This window comes from Danio aesculapii, chromosome 15, assembly GCF_903798145.1.
Source record: "Danio aesculapii chromosome 15, fDanAes4.1, whole genome shotgun sequence".
NCBI classification, from domain to species: Eukaryota; Metazoa; Chordata; class Actinopteri; order Cypriniformes; family Danionidae; genus Danio; species Danio aesculapii.
Window position 1 is genome coordinate 10460386 of NC_079449.1, and position 27749 is coordinate 10488134.

The 27749-nt window shown below is 39.2% G+C and overlaps 1 protein-coding gene across 9 annotated transcripts in view; it reads right to left on the minus strand.

Annotated features, from left to right (window-relative positions):
* Positions 1 to 15239, minus strand: part of robo2 (roundabout, axon guidance receptor, homolog 2 (Drosophila)) — a 687764-nt gene extending 672525 nt beyond the window's left edge. For 5 of the 9 annotated variants that reach the window (XM_056473160.1, XM_056473157.1, XM_056473158.1 and 2 more), the window contains exon 1: positions 14566 to 15239. In XM_056473160.1, the coding sequence (XP_056329135.1) occupies positions 14566 to 14671 (106 nt within the window). In that variant the 5' untranslated portion in view covers positions 14672 to 15239. The remainder of the gene's footprint in view (positions 1 to 14565) is intronic. The other 4 variants (XM_056473165.1, XM_056473168.1, XM_056473164.1 and 1 more) reach the window with 1 other exon arrangement.
* Between the last annotated feature and the right edge of the window lie 12510 nt (positions 15240 to 27749).

The window sequence follows — 27749 nt, forward strand, 5'->3', positions numbered from 1 at the left end:
TAAATTAAACAAAATAATAAATGAATAAATATACTTTTAGTGGTAATATAAAATGTTTCCACAGGCCCTGCTTACACAACTTTCACTCAAGAGCAAGTCTCTATAAATGTTCACCCTTGTCATGATAATTATCAAGATCAACAGATATGAAAAGTTATTGATTGATTGTTTTTATTATTATTTGGGGTCCCGTTGTTTCAAACTCCTCATTTTGGCTTTATTTTGTTCGGAATGATGCCACATCAATTCGTTCTTGGATTTCACTTGAAGTACAAAGCCCTTAACACTTGCTTAAGTTCAACAAGCCAGTAAATAAATCCATTATACAAATCATCATCTCTCAGCATTCAGCTAAACAACCCAGTCTATAGAGTAGATGGATGGATTCAGAAGCTTTGGTAAAGCCAGCAAAAGTATAATTACATGCCTTTGGCTGTGGCGTGGGTGACAGGCACCAGGAGCGTGAGGAGGCAGGAGGGATTACAGTCACCCAGCCTCTAGTCACCTCAGTGGGGGTCACCTTGAACGCAGCCTTACAATTTTACCAGTCATTAAACAGCAAATCCAGTCTCCACGCACACCTTCCTCATCATCGCTCAAAACTGACAAGGCCGTCACATTAGCAGTGCAGCATCTCCAGCCACACGAGAGAAATTCAGGCATCTTTGCGGCTAAGCTAAACTGTGTTTGACATAATAACATTGTGTACTCAAGACTGTACTCCCTGCCAAACAGATTAGGGCTCCGCGTCTCAAAACAAGCACTTGGAATTAGCATTTACTCAAATCGACTTGACGAAATTGACATTTCAAGTTCAGCGTCTTCATTGTCCACTTTTTTTCTGCGCTTAGCCTGTCCTCGCCGGCAGCTGGTGACATGGTTAAAGGTGTGTTGATGTCGCTTACTTAATATTCCTCGTGTTCAATATCCCAAGCACCGGGCCCTTACATATTCAGCAATTGGAAGGTTTTTTTTTTCAGGCCAGACAAAGCGCCCATGATAAATTGGACAATAAACAGTCTAATCTAATATGGCAGACGTGCGCAGGAGGCTAATGGGCTGGTGAATATGAGCTTGGTGTACGCAGGGACGCTTCCTGAAGCGGGCCAGTAAAGGATTAGCACAGCTCACAGTTAGCGCCATTACGCCCAGGCATTTATTCAACAGAATTGATGTCTTTTGTCCCGAGTTTAGTTTTGTAAGTGGGCGCAAAATGAACAGGAAATTGGTAACAGGAACTGATTTGCAGGCGGTATTGAACAGTCAAATCATGGGCTGAGCAACACTGAGATCTAACAGCTATATTTAGACCACTGCTTTGGAGTATTTTTACAAGCAGAAAATTAAAAACAAAGACCACGCATGAAGACGGAGTTGTCAAATACAAGAGAGAGAGAGAAAAAAAGTGTATTTTTTTCTTAGATTCAGACTTTATTGTGCCACATCAATGACATTTATGTCCCTAACGTCTGACGGCTGTTGTTTCATAGGTATTTCAAGCACAAAGTGCTAGCTTCAACAAAAAACATTCATAAACTTCTAACAATTTCCTTTTTTTAGGTTCATCGAGATGTGCACTGACTTCAACAGCACAGTTTCCTGGAATTTGAGTATCATGTGGGTGTTATTTAATATTCAACATCCCGGTTATACAATTTCTTAGGGCATTTTTTTTCTTCTTCTTTTTTTTTTTTTACATGAAATTCATTAGCCTGGTGCAGCAGCTCCCCGAAGCACTTGGGAGCTTTCAACAAAATACATTTTGATTACACAATGCCCAAAATAATCTCTTTAGAACCAGAAGCGAGTTTTCACTGTCTTGCTTTTAGCCTGCAAAAAAAGTTTTATGCCCTTCAACTCTGTCTTTCTTTATTCCAGAACAATGAATTATGAAACGTGCCGATGTGAATGCCCAAACGGCGAAGATATCGTATGTATTTTTCTTCTTCGATCTAGTTAATTCAAGGCAGCAGCTTTGCATTAATTCAGTCCTAACTCGTAATGATAAATCTACTTAAAAGCAGTGTGAGATGATATAAGCTATTAAAAATTAATGCTAATAAGTAATCTTCATCTATCAATGTGACCACTGATAGCCCGAAGTTATTTTATCATTACAGTCTATTAGCGCATAAATTAAGGTCTTAAGGGTTAATGAAGAGTGAATGCGTTTCGTTAATAATGCAGAAATATCATAAGGTCGATAGGACGATCCCAGGGTTGTGGCATTGAGATAAAACAGGATTTATCTCTGTATTTTCTTCAAAAATGGGGATCTTTACACAATGTAGGACCTTAAGTTAACAATGAAAGTCAAAAATAAGTTGTAATATCATGCAAAACATATGAAGTTACAGTATGTTGGCAGTCTCACTGATGTGAAAAATGGGCTTGAATAAAATCAAAAAGACATTGTGACTAGTGACTATACATAGCAGGTAAATCATAATGCTAATTAGCGACTAAAATGAATGCTGACCTACTTGGAAATAAAAATGTATATAATCTAGTTACAAATTATTAATGTAACTGAAAAGTTATATCCTTTGCTATTTTGGAAATGACATTACATTCAAGGATCTGGAACCATCCAGCACATTTGCATGACTTAGCCACTGCCTCCTTCCCATAAAACACAGAATATACACACATGACATTTCTGCTCAAATTAGACTAAATTAGTCTCACGTTAGACTGTAAGAGACTCCTGCAGACATATGTGGACTTCTTAAAGACGACTGTTTGACTGCAGATCAACCAACACGTCTCAATAAAAATTGGGTACAGTTTGGCTGTTTGAAGTGCAACGATCCACTAAGGTTATGTTCACACTGCAGGAATTTTTCCCACATGCGACTCAGATCTGTCTTTGTCTTGACAGTGTGAACAGCCCAAACTGCATGGAATCTGATCTTTTCAGTTCAGATTTGTGCCACTTTCATGTTTAGTATTAAATCAGACACAGAGCTGATGTTTTCCAATGTGACCGCAGTGTGAACGGTTATGTTGGATTTGATGTGACTTTTACATAATCTTTGAGCGACATGCGTCATCATTCTGTGCTGCAAACATCATCTACTCCTCAGCAGCATAGTAGAATGACACACAGGGCAATAACTTTACCACAGAAAGTTGGCTGTTCATTTTGAAAAAAAAAATTAAAATTGAAGGCAAAACTGGTGCTTTTTAACCAATCTGGTAAACAATTGGAGCGCATGTTGATCGCGAAGCTAATGAACATCGGGAGGTGTTGCGGATAGGGGATCCATGCGCAAAGGAAGGGGCACTTTCATGTTAAGCGGGAATTTTCTTTCAGAGAGAAAAAAGGTCAGGTGCTCATGCACGCAAACCCCCTTTCATTCAGAAGTGATTTATTTTAGGTTTCAATTGCCGAAATATACATTAGTAGTAGCAGAACAACCCTTTAAACAGTTCATGAAATACACCACGGCTGTATAATCATATTAAGCATATCTGAACATGCTTACTTCATACAGTACACACATTGGGTGCATAATTAGACATTTTGTGCTGTCATTAACTGTAGTTTTGCACAGTTTAGTATTATGATCTGTTCACACTGCAAATCTGATATCGGCCACATTTATAACAACAATGTGAACAGCTTTGAAAAAAAATCAGAATTGAGAAAAAAAATTTGGTTTGAGCACTAAGCCTTGCAGTGTTAACGTAGCCTAAATTAAATGTTCTAGTAACCCAAGATTGGGCTCTTGAAGAACTTTTCAGAAAGCATTTTAGGGACAGTCTCATATGTTCAGTCACTTAAACCTTTCCGTCCTGAAGAATGTACAAATTCAGTGTCGCTTTCACTTCTGAAAGCTCAGCAGAGAGAGAGAGCTGTACTCCCACAAACCACTGGGAATAGTTCTTTAGCTGTCCTGTCCGCACTACTCTCCCGGCTTGACGCGTACTGATCTCTCCTGGTCCAATTTCTGCCTTTATTCTGAGTTCAGCGTTCCACAATTGCTTCCCAAATGTTATTGGATGAGACAGAGACACGAAGCATTTGGAGGAAGAACAGGCCTCACCAGCTGCGATAACAATGTATAATTTAATCCAAGACTGTGTTCCGACCCTCTGTAGACCTTCAGCCACTCCTCCTTCAGTCTCTGCATTATTCAAGCTAATGGTGACCCTGAAATAGAAAAACAGCTTCTTATCTCTTGAAAGTTTTATAGCGTGGAGCGCTTAGAGAGTGGGAGGCAGGCGCACGATGCAAAGACGGAGCATGAGGAACCGAGCAAGTGACATGTTTGCTCTAATGCAAACTGAAGGATGCTTTTGGCCTAGAGACCGTCAGCCTCCAGCGGAAGAATCCCATTGGATGGAAAAAGTGAGATAATTCCTTAAGGGATCTTCTCGCTGGTCTCAGTCCAAGCAGCGTTGGTGATGTTTAAGTCTAATGACATGATTTGGGTTGTGACATCATTTGAGGAACAAGGAGGAGGGTCGTTGGACACTGTTTACCCTGTAGGGAGCGTTTAAAGCAGGATTGGGAAGCAGTGATGAAGTTCTGAAGCCAAGTCTTGGACGCATCAAAATAATGATAAGTCTACCAAGCTTTAACTGCTCTTAACTATAATGACATGAGACACTTCAAAATAACTAACAGCGAAAATAAAACAGATTTAAAGAGGTCGTGAGAAGGGTGTAGATAAATCTAAACCCAGCTGGCATGCATCCCATAATCTTTTTAGCTCCAAAAAAATGAAATTAAAGCACTTTAGGCCAAAAACAGTTCACCAATACTACACCAAGAGAAATCACACTCTGTTAGATTACCCATCTGACCATCTGTAGATATATAAATATACATATATAATCCTTCCAGTTCTGTTCACACCACTCTTTGAGTGAGATTCGAACCAACCGTTCCAGCATGGGAGGTGAACAAGGACTTAAAAGAGCACAGCCACTACAGTCAGTAACCAATGTGCCTATTAATTTCAGGTAAGTGAGGTTTACCTACACAGCTTTTCTAGGTTTCATTCACTTCACTAAATATCACTCCACTTGGGTCATGGCACCAGTATTTCCAGCCTGATCTCACGAGAAAACGTAAGTAATTTACGTTTTGTCAGTTTAGTGGCTAATTCGTACGAATTCGAAATTGTACGATTTTAAAAAGGAGGCGTGGCACCTAACCCCACCCCTAAACCCAAGCGTCATTGGGGGATGAGCAAATCGTACGAAAATGTACGTTAGATCATACGAATTAGCCACTAAATCAAAAAGTTACGAATTGCCGTGAGATTGTGTTGGTATTTCTGGCATGGGAGGCGAGTACACTAACAAAACTGCTTAAAACTGCACATTTTGAAACCAGGTTTTAAAGGAAGACTCCACAACTCCATACTCAAAGTCAAAACCAGTTTGGAACCAGTTTTAGATTAATAATTGAAGAGTTCATATGCAAAAACCACTAAGCGTCATCTGAAAATTCCAATGAAAATGAACATTTTTCTCAGCCTCCTTTGTTTACAGTATGTTGGGTTATTTCATTCTGAAAAGGAAACCATGAAAATGACTTATTCTTTGCCTTAAAAGTGACATGACTAAACGTACACTGGATAAAATGCTCATTTTAGAAAAAAAAACATCAGACAACATTGTTTTTTTGCATCTGAAATCTTTAATTGTTTTACATAACATGGCACAAGTTGATGAAAATAAAGGAACTTTTTTGAGGGGGAAATATTTTCCACATTTTCCAAGTGACCTAGAGTTAAACAGTCCAGTTTTACCCTTTTTTTATCCATTCAGCTGATCCCAGAGTCTGACAGGAGCTCTTTTAGCTTAGCTTAGCATGAATCATTGAATCGGATTAGTCCATTAGCATCGACCTCAAAAAAAAGTTTAGGTTTGACCTATTTTAAGCTTGACTCTACTGTAGTTACATTGTGTACTACGACCAACTAAAAATGAGAAGTGGCTATTTTCTAGGTAAATATGGCTAGGAACTACACTCTCATTATAACAATTAAAGAACTTTTTTTTATTTCACCATGACTGCAGCAGGTGCAATGATATTACACAGCACCCGAAAATGATCCCAAGCTAGGTAACTAGACACAAGTGTTGCATAATATCACTTTGCCTAATACAGCCATGGAAAAGCAGCAAAGTTTACTGATTAATAATGATTCAACAAAACAACACTCTATAACATCTGAATGATAGTTTTTATATTTCTGTCAAATTAGAATTTATAAGATTAAATATATCCTAGTTATTGTGTCAATACATATACAGCAACTGCTGATTATATTGCCGGATGATTTGCCTACCAATACAATTAACAACAAGATCAGGCAGCACGGTGGCTTAGTGGTTAGCACTATCACCTCACAGCAAGATTGTCGCCGATTCGAGTCCTGGTTGGACCAGTTGGCATTTCTGTGTGGAGTTTGCATGTTGGCGTGGGTTTCCTCCAGGTGCTCCGGTTTCCCCCACAGTCCAAAGACATGCGCTATAAGTGAACTGAACAAACTGAATTGGCCGAAGTGTATGAGTGTGTATGGGTGTTTCCCAGTACACAGTGTAGCCACTGTGTAAAACATATGCTGGAATAGTTGGCGGTTCATTCCCCTGTGGTGACCTCTGAAATAGAGACTAAGCCGAAAGAAAATGAATGAATGAATGAATGAATGAATGAAGAATCAGGAACAGCAATGAGCAACTTCACAATACAGAGACTAGCAACATACAGTGATAAAGTTGATGGTAGTGTGAACGAGTCTTCAGGCGCTCTATGTATTAGTGTGCTGCTATTCAAGGAGTTCTGGGTCATTTCCAAGCCAGTGTCTACTATGAAACAAGCATCTAGTCTCTATAATATTCTGGTCTCCAAGTATGATTCCTTCAATGCTATTCTTCACCTGCAATAAGTAAACTGCAAGTCTGATCACTTCAAAAATGAATATCCCACTTCTGCTTAAACCACACAATTTAGTATAGCACATTCATGTTGCATAACAAGTTTCCCAATAAAGTTTAATACATGACTTATTAAAAACAAGTATTCACGTCCAAACTTTTAGCAGGTATAAACCTTTCTGAACTACAGTGAGTGTCTTTGGCTCATGAAATAACAGGAGTGAGAGTAAGGCAGAGAAATGGTAAGGAAAAAGACAGGGGTGAGAGGGTCTTAGGCCGTAAAATCTACGTCCTCCCATCCATCAGCCTCTGCTGTCATCTATGCAGCATAAAATCCCTCATAAAACACTGTTACTGTTGGGAACGCTCCCCGCTGCAATTAGACAGCAGCTTCATTAAAGAAAGTGTGACGGAAATGGCAGCGTTCAGAGGGAAGGGGCAGGACGGGGCAGATGTGCTCTGATCATAGAGTCCAATCTGGACAAATATTTCTTCCCTTCTGTCCATCAAGACCCGAAATAGAACATAGCACGGTGTTTTCAACGATGAAACGCGTCCAAAATGAATAATAGCTATATGTGCCAGTGAAACTTCAGTCAGCAGATGAGATCTTACACAAACACACACCATAGAAATCTCCCTCATGCTAAACTGAATACTTGGCTTCATAACTGTTGGGGAATAATTAATTAAAAGGAGTGCCACTGCTAACTTTACAACATTTATCATCAGTAGTATGACAAAAGCCGATGTAGCTTCTCGAGTAGCAAGTTATACTGAAGCAATTAGTAGTGTAACATGACAAAACACTATGTAGTGGTTAATAATAGCACTCTACGTTTACAGTCAATAATCAAATGAAATGTCTTAAACTTTTAAGCTTTAGTGGCATAAACTGCACTTAATCTCAAAGATCATTTATATAGTTTATTCCTTTTTTGCACACATTTTACTCCGTAGGTCTTCCTAAAACACAAACTTCACGTTTACTTTGATATTATGTTGGTTAAATTAGGTTTTATACTCCGCATATTCAGAAACGCATAGCAATTTTCAATTGAGACAATGTGTTCAGGCAATATTGACTATTGAAGGTCACATTAAGTTAAAATAAAGTTTGCTAGATGTTAGTGTCAGTATTGTTTTTAGTTTTTAGGATATCTATAAGCTATTGCGCACCAAAACAGTGACAAAATAACTGTTGGTGTGAAGCTTGTATTTAGTAATTTCCAGCTAAATGGATCAACAGTTTTATTCACGCCACCTCATACTTCAGTTTCTCAGCAAATTGTGACCAATCAAATAGGGCTTGGCGATTTGGTCTAAAATCTAAATATTGATTAATTGAACATTTTAACTCGATTACAATTAACGAACAATAATTTTTAAATTTATTTAGTTTTTGCCCTCATAGTTCACTGACAAGTTTTGTAGAGTAAATATCCTTACGTATTACAAGTGAGAGATTTCTGAATGAAGGAAGCATTACTTGATTTTATAACAATTGACATGAACACACACTATCTATTATCTAGCATTTATTTAACATCAATGCTGAACAACTGAAATTAAAACACACATTGCCTAAAACGTGGGGTCACGTGACTCCACTCACGGTACGGGAAGTAATTGAAAAAAATTGACCTGGAAAAATTAGATTGATTATAGGTTCTCAATGTCGATTTCAATTACTTTTCAATTAATCACCCAGCAATACAATCAAATGCTCTCTAGTATCTGTCATGCCGCACCCGCCTTCAATACACTTCACATTTGAAGTGCTTGAGCTCAACCTCTCTTACTGGCAGAGCAGTTAGGATATCTATAAGCTAATGCGCAGCAAAACTGTGACAAAAAACAGTTCGTGTGAAGCTTGTATTTTGTCATTTCCACCTAAATGGATTAATGGTTTTATTCATGTCACCTCAGACTTCAGTTTCACATCAAATCATGACCAATTAAATGCATCTGACATGCATCTGACTCTAGCATCTGACATGCCCCGCCCCCTTCAAGACCTTTCACATTTGATGAGCTTGAGCTCAACCACTCTTACTGGTACAGCGGCGATGAAACATCAATATTGGCTTTTTTTAAGGGGTTGAGATCCACTATGACCCACCCTCTTTTTATGTTTTGCTTGAGATTACGTCAAACATAGCAGTTGTAGATATAAAGAGTACATCAAAAATGGTAGTTGTAGATGTAGAGAGTACGTCAAACATAGTAGTTGTAGATGTAGAGAATGTCAAACAAAGTACTTCATGGGACCTTTAACAAATATACACCTCTTGTATCTTCTAAACGTGGAAGCAGGAAGTGCGTCAACTGATCAGGTCATGTGACACTGACATTTTTCATATCAAAACAATCTATCTTTTCATTTAAAAGTAGGATTTGGATTTAAAAGTTGGATTTTGGTAACAACTAGCTTCAAAATTGTAACTGGACGATAGCTCAACAACAAAAGTTGAAATAAAATATTCCTCCTTACAGTGTTGATTTAGCAAGTTACATTTTACTATGAACTAGCTTAAAAACAGCAGCCTGATTTTAATGTACAAGTTCAACGCTGACTGTATCGCAGGTGATTACAAGGTAGGTTTGACACTAACTGCCTAGCACAGGGGTGCTCAACCCTGTTCCTGGAGATCTTCCTTTATACAGAGTTCAGCTCCAACCCTGATTAAACACACCAGAACCAATTAATTAGGACCTGAACAGCACTTGATAATTACAAGCAGGTGTGTTTGATATGGGTTGCAACAGAAGTCTGCAGGAAGGTAGATCTCCAAGAACAGGGTTGAGCAAACCCTGGACTAGCAGCATGTTTCAATTCTATCCCCAAATTAAAAAAAGTTCATGTCCTTTCTCATCTCTCTAACTCTACATATGAACGATTTAATACCTGTGATAAGTTTAAAAATGCACCCAAATCTGCCAACCAAACATTCCAACAGGAACATGGTTTGTTTTAGTAATAAATGCCCCTTTATTTGAGGTGTGTCTAAATTGTGCATGCCCGTACTAGTGTATCAGCCTCCCATCGACCACGGTACTTCAGCTCCTCGGAGAGACATTATTACCAGTTATGAAAGCGGCGGTCTGGTTGGGGGCGCTCTGTCGAGATGTTGCGACATTGACAGCGAGGGGAGAGAATAATTGAATGTGCCATTGTTGCACGGCACTCTGCAAGCGCCCTGTGCGGCAGACTGTTCAGAGGAACAGAGAAATTATTATTCTCCTGTGCACAGTTGGTATCACTTGTCTCGCAGGCACATAATGGCGAGTGTGGAGACATCAGTGAAGCACAGGCCCGAGAGAGAGTCTGAAATTCATTTCCACAGGAGCAGCAAGTTGTGAGAATTGTTAATTGCTTCTCCGATTCCAGCCGCTTTGAAAATCTGCCCACCCAGGACCCCAAGACTCCCAAGTCGGAAAGGACTGCGGATTGGGATCCATAAGCGAGACATTGCTTTTCCTCATTAGTCTCCCGGCAGCAGCAGTGACTTGCGTGAAGGTGCTCCTCGATGCAAACGGAGACCTGAAGGGAGAATTACACTTCTGAGCATTGGGTTTATGTTCATTTTCATGGACTAAACTGGCACGATGAAGCCAGACAGTCAAGCGTATAGCTAGCGCATTAGAATTCAGCTAGAGTTCTGAGGGTGTGTCTCAATGTCTTCTCACAGTGGGCGGCCTACAGGTCCTCATGCAGCCTTGTGTTTGCCATATTGAGGTACTGCATTTCAGAGGTTCAGTGACCTGAACAACAGGAACAGGGTAATAATATCTGGTGGAGAAGGCAGCGGTGGATATTTCCAGGCTGAGTTTGAAGGGAACGCTGGGTTATGGTCTGAAACAGATGGAGGGTGACATTGAGTGCCCTCTAAATGCCATGCCCCTCAGGTGGCCCAGGAGAATAAACCTCTATTAGGATGGCGAGATTGACTGGCACATTCAAATTTGCGAGGGCATAGCTGCACAAGAGTGTGTGTTTATGTCAGGGAGAGAATGAGAGATAGCGTATGAGGTCCGACTTGGCCCCTGAGAATTCCCCCACTATCAGCAAGTCCATGGTGACAGTCACATTTAAATACACGAGGAGACAACATGCTTGAATTTAATTTCAGATAACCTGGAAAGACAGTGGAACCAGAAGAGAAAAGCACAGATTTTATATGCAAGAGTGCTAACTGGGGCCAGGGCTGCAAGGTTCTCTCCATTCAGCCCTTTGAAAAGGAAGCACTGACAAAATAAAATATTTTTTGTATTCACATGCACAACGTAACGCATAATTACACATGCTAATATAAAAAGTGCCATTGCGGCACAAAAAAATTCTCTCAGACTGCCTTGTTAGTCTTAAAAATAATTAACTTTGCATTGATCTTAACTCTGTACTGTTTGGTGTCTAAGAAGCCCCAAGGCCACTTCAAGAGTTTGAAAAATTTACTTGGAAATGAGAAACAGCTTAAATCTACCTGCTCGGTTTAAGTCTGAGGAACACATAAGAGGAAAAATTGGTTAATTTTAAGCACATCATTGAGGTTTCTGAAACCCCAAAACACAAATAACAAATCTCAGGAGAAAATGACTGGGGTAAAAACTGCGAGGAGAAATTAGCTGAATTTGCATTGCCTGTGGTGTATTTTTGAAATACATGACACTTAAACCAGAAACGCAGAGCATGAGTGAAATGAAAAACATAAATAAACCAACCCAAGCACTGGGCTACAATTTTAGCACAACAATAATGCTGATGTAAAATTACTTTAATCCAAACGTTGAACTAAAATGGAACATTGCATCATTAAAAAAGACACCAACCACTGTTACCAGGCAAACGCTCTCACACACGGAGTTATAAACATGGGTAATAACAGTACAGCAACAAATACTTGCTCATGCTAGGCTGATCTTATCTTATCCACAGGTAAAATTACACCTTTTCAAGTGTGTCATGAAGAGGTAATTGGCCATGTGGTGTCATCTTTACAAAGAGAAATGCTGAAGCCGAAATCACACAGCTGTTCTGAACGTGCCCTAATTGCTCTGTGGGATGCTGTTGCCCTCTCTTCCACCACAGGCCAAAGATTATAGAGATATCACATTTATTTACCTCTCTGGGAGATGCAGATTATACCATTTAGAAAGTATAGGCTAATACCATTTTCCATTTCAAGCATAAACAGGCTAAAACTAGGGGGAGGGTGTTCGGATTAGAGATGGCAATACACTTTCCACTCAACGGAAGCTGTTCAAGGACAACATCCCTGATATTTACAAAACACAGCCTGAGATCAGCCTCTTAATGTATTATCATTAATTAAAATTAAATTAAATGGCACAGCCTGTAATAAACATATTCATCTTTGAATTTAAAGGGATAGTTCACCTAAAAAAATGACAATTTACTCACTGTATACTCTGCCTCAATTATTACAAACCTTTAGAATGCTTTTTTTGTTGAACAGGAAAGTTCATTCATTCATTCACTAATTTTCTTTTTGGCTTAGTCCCTTTATTAATCAGGGGTCGCAACAGTAGAATGAACCGTCAACTTATCCAGCATATGTTTTATGCAGCAGATGCCCTTTCAGCTGCAACCCAACACTGGGAAACACCCATACACACTCTTTCACATACATACACTACGGCCAATTTAGCTTAATCAATTCACCTATAGTGCATGTCTTTGGACTGTGGGGGAAACCGGAGCACCCGGAGGAAACCCGTGCCAACACGGAAAGAACATGCAAACTCCACAAAGAAATTCCAACTGACCCAGCAGGGGCTTGAACCAGTGACCTTTCTGCTGTGAGGCGATCATGCTACCTACTGCGCCACCGTGACACCCACCACGAAAGAAGTTGTTTTGAAAACTGTTACAAACCTGGAACCATCGACTTCCACAGCAGAAAAAACAAATACTGTTGGTCTGTAATAGATGACTATAGATTTTTGACATTTTGTAAAATGGAATCTTTTATGTTCAACAGAGGTAAGAAACTCAGACAGGTTTGTGACAAATGAATGATGAGCACATAATGACAATTTTTAGTTTTTGGGTGAACTATGCCTTAACGCTTAGTTAACCTTAAAAAAGAGGGTCTTTTATCATACTCATCCTCATGTCATTCCAACACAATCTCATGGCAATTCGTAACTTTTTGATTTGGTGGCTAATTCGTACAATTTAGTACGATTTGCTCATCCACCAATGATGGTTGGGTTTAGGGGTAGGGTTAGGTGCCACGCCTCCTTTTTAAAATGGTACAATTTTGTACGACTAAACTCGTACGAATTAGCCACTAAACTGTAAAAACGTACTAAAACGTAAAATACTTTTCTCGTGAGATCAGGCTGGTCATTCCAAACACGTATGGCATTTTTCTAGTCTTTAATGTAAAATGAGTTATCTATCATGAAGTCTAAGCTGCTTATTTCCCACTTATAAACTTAAAAGATGACACTGGCTATAATTAGAGAAAAGCAGCCTGGACATTAATCCACATAGAAAGTCAAAAGAAGATGCCGATGAGTATGCTAACGATGCCAAAATGTGCAATTCTGACTGAACCCTCTCTTTAAAACCTTGTCTAACATACACATAATATGAACACGAGTATGAATCTGTCTGACTAACCCTTGAGTCAGATTTATAACCTTTCAACCAGATAGCACTCAAGATGCGAGTCAGCTTTGAAGTCCATCTGACACCTGCTAAACCAGAAGAATACACCCACCAGCTCCATCTCTGCATGAAACAATCTGAAAGGGGGAAAAAAGGCAGGCATGTGTAGGAACGCAGTCTGGAGGCGAACGTGCCGATACAACAGGGGAGATGAGGAACAGTCACCGCAGAGCCGTTACAGGGGAGATTCATTCGCCAAAGGATCGCAGGACTGGCAGATCTTTGAAGACAAGAGTCTGTAGCGCTTGCGACACCCATGGGCTTCGGATGAGCAACAGTGAGTCTTCGCCAGGAGCATTCGCTAAGATTACGGCTCTCCCGTTAATCCCACAAAGGGGATTAGATGCTGCCTGAGAAGGGGGAGAGCAGTTCTCCCATAGAATGGGGGTCTGCTTTGAATTATTAACACTCCTCCACAGCCTGGTAAAACAGGACTTTACACCACAATCACAGCACTGGGAACAAGGGTTATGGTTTAGCACACTGGCATAGATATCTCTGCAAACAGAATCAGCGTTTCCCTACACATGGTCTAAAGGACTCCAAATTCTCAAGGGGTTTGTCTTCCCTCGCTGTCTACTTGGACAGCTTTCTCGAAGCCCAATAACCTCTGACAGAAGAGCGCAGAGGAAGTGAAATTCTATCAGTGCGGTGGGCAAGCTTTTAGCTGAGTAGCATCTGCACACGTAATGGGGAAACATACTGCTGAGGGGACTTTATCTCGATGCATGACAGCAATGTCATCCATGAAGTTGGACAGCTTTCAATCTCCACCCATCAAGGCAGGCAAATACAACTTTATAAACTCATGATTTGACATATGACAATAATAGACCTCGCAAGAGTAACGAAAGTTTTCCACAAGAGTCATTCATGAGAATTAAACCCCAGATCACTCTCAGATCAATCCAGCCGGAAAACAGTAAGGACTTCAGAGCACAACAAGGTAAAAAAGTCTTCCCGAAACTTACCCCCCTTGTTCCATCTGCCCTTATTCCTGCCCTGAAGGGACGGATGAGGAACATCCAGGAAGACCAACAGAAACAAAGTGAGTCTTGCAGGAGAGAGGAGGAACATCTCCAGAGGTCTCGGGGGCGAAAGGTGAAGGTCCTTCACCTGCCCGTGTGTATGCTCGCCGGAGCACGAGGGGCACGCGGAATCTGGCTTGTACGTCCTGTCATCGGTCACCGTCCAGATGCAAGTGAGGAGTGTGTGTCTGCCTCCGCCACGCTGCCGAGAGCTCCCGAGCTCTGCCCGTCTAAGAGCACACGTGTGAGAGTGAGAGCCGCTTCTCAGTCAAGCTCCATCATAAGCGATCCAGATCCTTCATCATCCGAGAGAGAGAGAACGAGCGAGAGAGAAGCACAGCGCAGCTCTGTCTACCCTCCAAACATGCGCACGGATGCATGCACACACACACGCGTACTCCCTCACGCTGCTGCCACCGCTCTCCAAACAGTTCCCCGCAGTAGTGAATCTGTCCCAGTCCACGGTGAGAATCTTCTGCTTGTTTTAGCAGAATGCGTGTCTTCGTCGGCGTGCAGGAGTTTCCAGAGAGGGGAAGGAGGTGGGGAGGAAGTAACAGCGTAACATGCACCGTGGGTCACAAGGGATGCGCCAGGAGAGAGGGAGAGTGAGGGCAGGACGGCAGAGAGATGCAATGTGGTGACAGCAGCGCTAATCCTGGAGCTCTGATCATAACAGCAGCAGAAGCTCTTTAAAGACTAATAACACTCTCTGCTTCAACTCTGAGCGTGAGAGAGCGAGAGAAAGAGAGAGTGAGGTAGAGCAAGCGAGAGACTCTGGGAGATAAGAGAAGGAGTGATGTTGGACATTGCAATAGTCAGCAGGTTTGCCTAAACATGCTGGTTCTCGGCTTGGGGAAAGTTAGTAGCATTAAACGTCCTCAGGGGGCTCATGCAAATGAACACTGCCTGAAACTCTCCAACACACACACACACATGCAAAACGCTTGCGCTAAAGACTGTTATTTTTGCCAAGCTGCTGTCACAGGGTGAACACTCACTGGGTTTTAGGGTGTGCAAGACATGCATGAGATTTATCATCATTTGGATTCATATAGAGCGCATAAATAACGTCTGTAGCGGCAGCGGAGCTATTAGTGACGGCTCGGCTGACAGTTACAGCAAACAATGACATATGAAAACATTTCCTGTTATCTACACGAATAAGTCTCGATTTATGATGAGCGCTAGATGACCTTCTTCTTTCAACCACTGTGGTGCATCTACAAATCATTTGATTGGCTGCATTTGTGTCAATCAAAATGCCTTGAAGTATAGGCTCTTTGCTATATGAACAGAAATACGCATATTCCGATGGTGCCCTTCCATCACAGTCAAACCTTAGATAAAGAATAAATATGGCACTCAATCTTACTGCTTTGCACATCCTGAAGAACGTTTCTCATCATGCCTGTTCGAGTATGAAGAAACTTGATGCCGAAATGATTCCCTGAGAGGCAAAAGAAGTTTCTCTTTGGCTGCTTCTTTTAAATGTCAGCGACTAAGCATTTCAGCTCCCCCTGCTTGAGGGACACAACTGTAATATTGCACAAGTAGACAGAAACATTTACTGCTTCCTCTAAAAGCTACAAATATACACACTAGCTTTGGGAAACAGTTCTTATTCAAAAAACATTTTATATTTACAAAAAAAAGTGCTGGAAGTTAATAATCAATAAGACATTTTGCTAGGTTAAAGGATTTGGAACGTCTGTCATTATTCTGCAGATCCAGATGCAGTGACAAGACTGATAAAAATTGACAGTGTTCTCTACACCTCAATTCAGTTGCTGTGCTTCCACCGAATCTACACTACCACAGCAAAAGAAATTGCTTTAGCCGAGTTGCAAATTTGCTGTCTCAATTGAATGTGATGAGAGACAGAAGCCTAAGCTCCATAAAATAATATAAAGACATTAAGCAAACAAAGCAGTGTTATTGGATCGTTCATGCTAGTTGCAGGCAACAACAAAGGAAACCTCAAAATCTGTGCAGTTCGATTCAGAAACTAATGACTCTAACATGGATGTTGTTGTTTTTTTACCCAAAAATTAAATTGTATGGGATCTATCAGTTTTCAGAATCACCATAAATTCTAATAAATACTTAAAACAGGCTCATTGTTAAAAGGTACCCACATATACATTTCTGGACAGCGCGAATTATGTAGCCAGAGCTATGTATGGCTGCATTTTCTCTTTAAAATTAATGCTGCGGGGGGTATGACGCCACCGCTGATGACTTCTGTTTTTTTTTTCGCGCTAACAAATGACCACTTACCTCCATATGGACAGTTTTTCTGTTGTTACCAGTTCGTTCAGTGGCCCGCCGCATACATCGGCGGACTTGAGACGTGAAGAGGAGTTGACTGCGAAGATGGGGTTCGAGTCTGGCAAAGATCAGTTCCAGAAAGCAGGTAAAACAAAAACAAAAGATCAAATAAACTAGTAAATAAAACGTGGTAAAAATCAGGCGCCCATGAAAATACTGTCGGTTGGGTTTAGGGAGGCAGTGGGCAGATCAATCGGTGCATTTGAAAACACTATCGGTTGGCTTTAGGGAAGGAGGACGGTGGGTCAGTCATTCGGTCAGTCAGTCAGTAAACTGCTGCTTCAGGTGCAAATGTCACTCGCAAGATAAATTTGAGATCTGAAAAAGCATACACAGCAGCTTCTGGCGGATTTACGAAAAGAAAAACTGCACAAAAGCATATCTCCTGGGACGTATTTCGCACTGTGCAGAAATGTATGCAGGGCTACGTACCGATTATGAGCCTGGGGTGTGAATAATGCAATCAAAATCCAAACGTGACTCCATATTCTATTAATGTTTGCTTTTCCTATTTGTGGACACACAATCTAACATAAATCACATATACTGCATAATCTCTATTTGCATTTTTAATCTGGCAACCAATATTGGATACTGGCTGATTAATGTCACACATGTACATGCCAGCCTCATATATTATATACACAGTGCAAGATGAACCAATATTTTATGCAATATACCAAAGGAGACAGATTCCTTTATATTATTTAAAAACATTTTAAGAGTGATTCTGCTCATCATGTTGCCTGGTTAATGTCATGTGTCTAAAACACTGTTAGAGACAACATTACAAATACGTTTGTGAATTATCTGTCATGACATTATGCTTTACCTATAAGAATATTTTCTTTAACTCTTTTTCAATTCATCTTTATTTCTATAGCGCAGGGGTTCTCAAACTGTTTTTCACCAAGTACCACCTGAGAAAAAAATAATCTCCAACATAGTACCAACATAATGACCAGCATTGAAAAACAGTGGCGTAGCAGGCCTAATTAAACAGCTACAGTTTTACACAGTTAAAAAATGTGGCAGATTAATTCTTATTATTATGAATATTTATTATTGTCAGCCACTTTAAACATTATAAATAGTTTTAACATTAGAGCACTGTGCTTACAGGTAAAAATAAATAAAATGTCAGTGTTTACATTTACATTTACATTTAGTCATTTAGCAGACGCTTTTATCCAAAGCGACTTACAAATGAGGACAAGGAAGCAATTCACACAACTATAAGAGCAGCAGTGAACAAGTGCTATAGACAAGTTTCAGGTGTGTAAAGTCTAAGAAGCAAAGCATTAGTAAAAAAATTTTTTTTTTTTTTTTTTTTTAGAGAGAGAGAGAGAGAGGGCACAGTTAGTGGTATAGCCAGAGAGGCAGTTGCAGATTAGGAAGGAAAGTGGAGACTAAACAGTTGCATTTTTAGTCGTTTCTTGAAGACAGCAAGTGACTCTGCTGTTCTGATGTAGTTAGGGAGTTCATTCCACCAACTGGGCAGATTGAATGTGAGAGTTTGGGAAAGTGATTTCTTTCCTCTTTGGGATGGAACAACGAGGCGACGTTCATTCACAGAACGCAAGTTTCTGTAAGGCACATATATCTGCAGAAGTGAGAGCAGATATGAAGGAGCCAAGCTAGAGGTCACTTTGTAAGCAAACATCAGAGCTTTGAATTTGATGCGGGCAGCAACTGGCAGCCAGTGCAAACGGGTGAGTAGCGGAGTGACATGTGCTCTTTTGGGTTCATCAAAGACCACTCGTGCTGCAGCGTTCTGAAGCAGCTGAAGAGGTTTGATAGAACTAGCTGGTAGCCCGGCCAGCAGAGAGTTGCAATAGTCCAGTTTGGAGAGAACAAGAGCTTGAACAATGAGTTGAGCTGTATGTTCAGATAGGAAGGGTTGGACCTTTCTGATGTTGTAGAGTGCGAATCTGCAAGATCGAGCAGTTCTAGAAATGTGGTCAGAGAAGTTCAGTTGGTCATCAATTGTTACTCCAAGGCTTTTTACCATTTTGGATGCAGTGATGGTTGCTCCGTCCATCTGGATTGAAAAGTTATGGTGAAGAGTCGGGTTGGCAGAAACTTCAAGCATTTCCGTTTTCATGAGGTTAAGCTGGAGATGATGATCTTACATCCAGTGTGAAATGTATGACAGGCAGGCTGAAATGCGAGCTGGAACCGAGGGATCGTCAGTTCATAAGTTTAAATTAAAATGTGCTTTTAAAAGTTCATTAAAAATGGCACTGTTTAAAAGTTAAAAGAAAACTGCTGTACTTAAATGTAAAGTATTATCATAATCTATTCATCAAAACCTGGAAATGTTCCTTTGACCTCATAAATATAAGCTATATGGCATCATATTCATATATAAACTCTTTTTGATCAATTTTGAAATATATGATGCATGTATATATGACTTATTTGTAGATCTTTGAAATCTAAACATTTAATTTTTTAAATTTGAAATCTAAACTAAAAATTTTAGATATATTTTAGATATATGAATTGGATTGACATATTTAAATTGGAAATTAGATCTGCTTACTGCACGTTAGAGTAGGCTTTTTGTGTCAGAAAAGAAACTGATTAAACCATACCTGTCAACATTGGGATATAAAAATATGGCACACGCCCCCAACAACCGTTACAAATATGGGGAGGAAATTAGCTTCAAATGATGGAATACATGCAACAAACATTAGAAAATTATAAATAAAATAAAAGGTTTAACCTATTAAAATTAATTTAGTGATCACATCAGTGTTGTCGTACGTGTCAAATGGTTAAAAGTGTGTTCATTTTTTTACTTTAATTATTCAGCGATTTCTCCATGTACCACTAGAAGGAAGCCTGCGTACCTCTAGTGGTACACGTCCCACAGTTTGAGAACCACTGCTATAGTGCTATTACAATGTAGATTGTGTCAAAGCAGCTTAACATAGAAGTTATAGTAAATTGAAACTGCGACAGTCCAGTTTTCAGAGTTAAAGTTCAGTTTAGTTCAGTGCGGTTTAGTTTAAATCTCACTGCTGAAAGCCAAAACACACTGAAGAGCATATATATATATATATATATATATATATATATATATATATATATATATATATATATATATATATATATACACACACATATACACACACACACATACACATATATATATACACACACACATACATATATACATGAATTTATCAATTATAATAATCATATTTGTGAAATGGTTCTGCATTTTTACAGGCAATCGTTAATTGAGTTGGTTACTCGAAGGTGCTAAAATAATAATTAATTGTAACATTAAGGAACCATAATCATTAAGAGGACTCATAACCAGAACCAATAAACTCCTTAATCTTATCTCTAATACACACCATAATGTCTACGTCCTGATTTGTCTATTATTTTTAATTGGACAAGGCTAATTGATACAGAGAAATTACACACAGTCTTAAACAGGGGTGGGATCGCAAAAATGTGCAACCATCTTCAAATCTTCACACACACACTCCAATTCACAGAAAAGCATTCTCCATTTGGCTCATCACCTCTCTTGAAAAATCAGAAGAAGCATGGCAGTATAATTACAGCCTCACTGACTGAGAAAAAGCATCTGTTCCTAATGTAAATATGCTGTAAAACTGAATGAAGACAGATAAATCTGATCCTGAGAGACACACGCGAAAAGAAACACCTTAACCAAGACAAACTTTTTGTGGCGGCAGTAAAACCTGACATAAGTTCTGTATCCTCTACTCATCCACTGAGCATAAATGGATTTAAAACTATAAGGTTTGGTGCATGTGTGGCTTTAACTGCAAAGCTGAAGGCCACCGAACAGATGTACAGACTCTTCAAAAGGCTTTCTCAGAAAACTACAGCACCGCAAGCCCTTGGCAACACTGGAAAGATTACATAAGGTGCATTTGTTCATCATCACACTTTACTCCTCACCTCAGGACAGCCTGAGCACACCATGAATGATTTTATGTCATTTTCCACAATCAAATCTCAATCTATTGTATTCACCAAAAGCGTAACATGAAGGGTGACAAAGCCAAAGCTGTAAAAAGCCAAGGCCTTGTGACGTGAGGACAAACTCAATGCCACAGCCTGCGAAAAGAAAGTCTCTCTCACTGTGCTCTGTGATTTAAAAGAACAGTGATTGTCTGATAAAGGAAGGCTTATTTGCATAAGTTGATAATTATTGTATTACCAAATGCACAAGACGGAAAATTACAATCTTGGGATGAGAAAAAAATAAATGTTATCAATAACCACACATTTTCATTGTGCTAGAAAACTTGTATGTCACCCAAACCCCCCAACCCCCATACCCCCCCCCCCCCCCCTTTGTTAAGAAAGTAAAATACTATTAATTCATTCAACATATCTTTATACATACACGTGTTACTTATAAACAGAATATATCACTATGTGTTTTTAAATAGAAAGCACAATTCTCTAAAAGCACTAATTTCACTTTGTATAATCAGCCTTAAATTGTTTGCACTTAAATGAAAATTACTATTGCATGCATAAAAAGAAAACATCTACATGTGCAACAATAATCACATTCTGCAATCACAGCTTGATAATATTTGACTTACAGTACGTGCAACAGGAAGCTGAGACTTTAGACTGTTGTGAATGCACTCAAGACTGTTATTGGGGGTAATAATTAGGAATGCACTGAATTTTTAGCCGAGGATTTGAGTTTGAAGATTTTGAATAGGTTTTCAAACGCTCCAGCATCCTTATATCGGTGTTTGCACTTGGTAAACATCAGTGAAGTGATGACCTTCAGAGCCAATCACAGTCATTTCTGTTGAGCACATGAAGACAATAGCCAAACAGCAGCATTTAAGAACATGCTCAACAAAATGCACAAATGTTTGTAGAAAATGTAGACATATTTTTTATCGATTGATAACGAATTCGATAAATTTGACAACCATAGTACTGACTGTATAAAGGTGAGTTAATTAGCCTAAATTGTTTTCATTTTTAGGTGAACCGTCTCTTTAAGTACTCCTGTGATGCTGAAATACAAAGTCAGAATTATTAGCCATCCTGAATTATTAGCTCCCTTGTATATTTTCCGCCCCAATTTCTGTTTTTTTTTATTACTCAAAATAAAAATGAATACACATCTGAATGCATTCATTGAAAAAAAAAAAAAAAAAAAAAAAAAAAAAAAAAAAAAAAAAAAATCGAAGGAAAAATATTACAGAAAATACTGACAAATGCCTTGCTCTCTTAAACATAATTTGGAAAATATTTTTTTAAATCACAAGAGAGCTAGTAATTTTTTATATATACTGTAAATGTCTTTACTGTTTTTTTTTTTTTTTTGCATTCAAACACAATGACTTACAAATTCCGACCTACAAACATTTACACAACAATTGACAACAAAAGATACAAAATACAAACAATACATAACTAAAATAATCAATAAAACAGTCAATAATAAAAAAGAAAAAAAAAAAAACTTATAGGCCTGTGCACACCGGGACACCTTTGTTTGCGTTTTCCTTCAACTTTCAACGACTCGTGACTAAATATAGGGCGCCAAATGATCATGCACACCAACGCGCAAAACGTTCTGTTTGCTCGTTTTTTGTTTTAACGCGCTACATCAAAAGCTTCTCTACCAATCAGATTGGCACTTTTGTTCACATGCAAAGAGCTGCTGAAGTTACAGTAAACAGCAGTTGGAGGCGCTCAAGCACAAAACTGTCAATGCGAGTGCACATTGAAAAAGATGCCCAGAGGCGATATGAACATGGAGCTGCTTATTGCACTGGTGAACAATAATCATTTCTTAATCGCTAGAGCTGGAGCTGCTACTTCCATCCATCCATGCTTGTTGGAATCGCCAGTAACTAATAACAAGCGTGTCAACTTTTGTTGTGTAGCGCCATCTAACGTCACGGAGTGATTTTGCAGACTTTTCTGCTCGACGCCAGTGAAAAATCGATTGGGTTTAAATCTTGAAAAACGTCTCAAAAAACGCTGGCGATAAACTCAAACGAAAAGTGTCCCGGTGTGTACGAGCCTTAAAGTACAATAAATAAAACAGAAACAAAATACTGATCTTCAGTTTTAATCTAAATTAGTCTGATCCTCTTCAATTTAAATTTCCTGTAGAATTTATGTCTTTAAAAGTTCCAAATGTTTCATTACATTCCTCATTAGATGTATATATATATATATATATATATATATATATATATATATATATATATATATATATATATATATATATATACAGTAGGAGCACCTTTCTGTTTCTAGTTTAATAATATTAAATATATATATACAGTAGGAGCACCTTTCTGTTTCTAGTTTAATAATATTAACCTTGGTGCTAGTAAACTGACAAATGGAACTATATTTTGTTCTGTACTGTTTTTAGCTATCTCAAAATCAGTAATGCCTAGAGCTGCAAAAAAGGGATCTGGATCTATCGGCTTATGGCATATTCTTGAGAATGATAGAAAAATATTTTCCCAGTAAGATAATAATTTTGGGCAGCTCCTAAACACATGAGCCAGTGATGCTTACTCTAGCCCACAATCAATCACATGTGGGGGCCACTTCCGGAAATATCTCACTTAGTTTTTGTTTGGACCAATGTAAACGATGTATTACTTTAATTATGATCTGTGGATCTGTTCAAGGGCTATCTCCCATTGTTCATCAGTAAGTTCAACAACTAAGTTTTTCTCCCAGGAGGATTTTAGGTTCTCTAAAGTTGCTGTGTTTGTAAACTGGAGGGCTATGATTTTGACTGTAATGGGCATTACCTATGGGGTAACATTAACTTAAAGAACAGCAAAACAATGGACATGCCTCAATGTTCTTGCCATCAATGTCAAGCCTCCTGAGGAGCCTATATGTCTATACAGTTTGTAGATAGGTGTTACGCAAACTCATTTCGCCTTTATTTCAGCATTTGAGAACAAAAGAGAAGAAGATGAGCCATGTGGAGGATGATAGATAGACTGAGGAGAAGTGGGAAGAGTGGTGTGAGAACGTCAAGGGAAAAACACAGAGAGAAGGAGCCGTTGGATCCATGTAAGGGTGAGCCTGACGCCTTATCACCCCCAGACAAGAACCCCACGGATAAACGCAGTCCGAACAGGAGCAGGGTGCAGCGCCGTGATAAGCACAGAAAGTTTGGTAAGGCAAAACACGGACAGGGAGAGACAGAGAAGATACAGGGAAATGGAGTGCGGAGAGTGCCAACGGTGGCAGCGGTGCCAGGAATGCCTCACCAGCACTGCACGGCTAAACCTCTTAAAAAATTTACACACAGACATTCTGCAAAGAGCAGCCAATGTAGGTTATCAAAAGAGCATGTGTGTAGCGGCTGGGTTCGTTAGAGCAAAATGCTGAAACATGAAAGACAGACGATTGACTAAAGGGAGAGCGGGAGTCTCATCACAGCGAGGTCTAGTCTTGAAATCTGCTTCAGGCACAGAGAACAGACACAATATCCAGCTTTTTCTACACGTGTCTACTGCGTTTCATAGTATAAGATCACTTCCGGTTTTGAAAATTTACATTCAAAATAATAAGGTTGTGCTGCAAATAATCCATATCCATAATGGGAAACTGGTGAGAGGTGGATTTAGCTTTGTGCTAAACAACATTAATGTTTTAATGTGACATTAGCATCATAAGCAAATATGTGGACAAAGCTCTTTTGAGTTTCACTTTTATTTTATTAGTTTATTCCTTTGGGTTATTTTAGATTGTAAATATAAAGAATCTAAGGATGTTGCCAGAGTGGCTTTTTGGTTTCATTTCTTGTGCATCCCAGCCACTAGCACCCCATCTGAAAGAATATTTAGCACAGGGGGTAGGCTAATGTAGTCATTCAACTTCATAATTTGTAATGTTGCAATATGTACTTGAATACCAATGGATGGTTCCTTTACATGATTTGTTTTGTTGACAGAGTTTAAGGTTTACTGTATCATTATTATTGACATCTTACAGATATTGATCTACCTTAAAGTTTCCTTTGATGGTTTAGCATTTACAGTTTACCACTGCACACACTTTATAATATTCATCAACTTTATGAGTCTCTTTAACACGTATGTTTATTTTAACATAAGCCGGCAGCTAGCTCTCAGCAATAATGCTAACACTAATTTGCTGGCAGCTAACTTTCTGCAACTCTCACATGGTTGGCCACTGAAGCCAAGCAGGGCTGGTCACGGTCAGAACCTGGATGGGAGCTCACATAGGAAAGCTAGCTTGCTGCCGGAAGTGGTCTTAGTGAGGCCAGCAGGGGGCACTCATCTGCGATCTGTGTGGGTCCTAACACCCCAGTATATTGATGGGGACCCTTTACTGCTCAGTGAGCGCCGTTTTTGGATGAGGTGTTAAACGGAGGTCCCGACTCCCAAAAGAGTAGGGGTTTAACCCCAGCATCCTGGCCAAATTTGCCCACTGGCCTCTGTCCATCTCCTTCTTTACCATCCCCATATCATACTTGGCTTCATCAATCTGTCTCATCTCCACCAATCAGCTGGTGTGTGGTGTGCGGTCTGGCGCAATATGGCTGCCATTGCATCATCTAGGTGGATGCTGCACACTGGTGGTGAACGAGGAGATTCCCCCAATGTGTAAAGCGCTTTTAGTATCCTGAAAAGCACTATATAAATGTAAGGAATTATTATTATGTTAATATTAGGTTAGATTTAGGTTGTGACTTCAGGTGACCAAAATTTGATTTCTAGCCAGTGTCTCAAAATAATGTCTTTATATCCAATAATGCCGTCAAATGATGTTGATGTTTGGTTGACTTTAGGTTGTGTTGGAACGTGACCAAAATCCAAGATGTTGAGCCAACACCTTACACCAATGTCATATTGATGTCAAATTCTGACATTTATTCTTTAAGTATGGCAACCAAAATCCAACGTCTGATAGACGTAATAGGGGTAACATTCCCACAACGTCAAGCTGTTACAATTAAATTATTCCAGCTCTAGCCACGTATAAAATAATAGACTTATTGGTTTAAGATTTTAGATGACGGCTTAGTAGTTACACATAGTTAATTATATTCAAGGCAATGAAATAATAACTTTAATAAATAAAATATGTTCGTAAGAACGTGTTGAGCCAGTGATTCCCTTCCCTGCCAGAGACTGCTTTATGGTTTTAAAACCCTTTTCAAACTGTATGGTTTAGACCTGTATAATTTTTATATTAAATGTAGTGTAGTTTACTTGTGGATGTCTGATGATTAGCGCGCCTCCGCTGAGCCAGCTGTGGTAGCTTGGCAATAGAGCCGCAACGTCAACACACCGAAAGAGTAAGGGTTTAACCCCGGCATCCTGGCCAAATTTGCCAACTGGCCTCTGTCCATCCCCTTCCTTACCATCCCCATATCATACTTGGCTTCATCACTCTGTCTCATCTCCACCAATCAGCCATTGCATCATCTAGGTGGATGCTGCACACTGGTGGTGAATGAGGAGATTCCCCCAATGTGTAAAGCGCTTTGAGTGTCCTGAAAAGCACTATATAAAAGGAATTATTATTATTATTATTTTTATTATTTATTATTATTATTATTATTATTATTATTATTATTATTATTATTATTATTATTATTATTATTATGTTAATATTAGGTTAGATTTAGGTCGTGACTTCAGGTGATTTAAATTTGATCTCTAGCCAGTATCTCAAATAATGTCTTTATATCCAATAATGCCGTCAAATGATGTTGATGTTTGGTTGACTTTAGGTTGTGTTAGAACGTGACCAAAATCCAAGATGTTGAGCCAACACCTTACACCAATGTCATATACTGACATTTATTCATTAAGTATGACAACCAAAATCCAACGTCTGATAGATGTAATAGGGGTAACATTCACACAATGTCAAGCTGTAACAATCAAATTATTCAAGCTCTAGCCACGAATAAAATAATAGACTTATTAGTTTAAGATTTTAGATGACGGCTTAGTAGTTACACATAGTTAATTATATTCAAGGCAATGAAATAATAACTTTAATAAATAAAATATGTTCGTAAGAACGTGTTGAGCCAGTGATTCCCTTTCCTGCCAGAGACTGCTCTATGGTTTTAAAACCCTTTTCAAACTGTATGGTTTAGACCTGTATAATTTTTTATATTAAATGTAGTGTAGTTTACTTGTGGATGTCTGATGACTAGCGCGCTTCTGCTGAGCCAGCTGTGGTAGCTTGGCAATAGAGCCGCAACGTCAACACACAGAATTCAGCACGGTTGTCTAACCGTGCCGAGAATTCCGGGTCGAGAACGGTTTGTTCCAGGCTCAGTGGAGAAACAACCCTATCCGTACTAAAGTGTTCTAAAAACAGTTTGGCACAATAGTGGAAAAGCGGCTTAAGATTCCAACATCAGAAGTTGTTGGACGAAAGATCAAAATCTCAAAAAAAGAATGCAAAAATATGATTAACAGTACAGTACATAAAACTGCTATTAAGACTCAAGTTTTTTGGGTTATCCATGGTCTGCTGAAAGCAATTTGTTCATTTTAATAAGTTGCCTTTTGTATATGATGGATGAACTGTGATGATAAACAGTTAAAAAAAAAAACACTTCACAGTGTAATAGAAGTTCCTTCTATAGTTCATCCAACGCATCAAAGTAAATAGCTGGATATCCTGGCTCTTTTGTCACCAGTTTCTCAGCTGGATTTTCCATTTTTCAGTTCTGTCTTCATAATCCAAACCCTGTGCCCACTTCATGCACAAGTGTGCTTTGCAAATCCGCCCCAAAC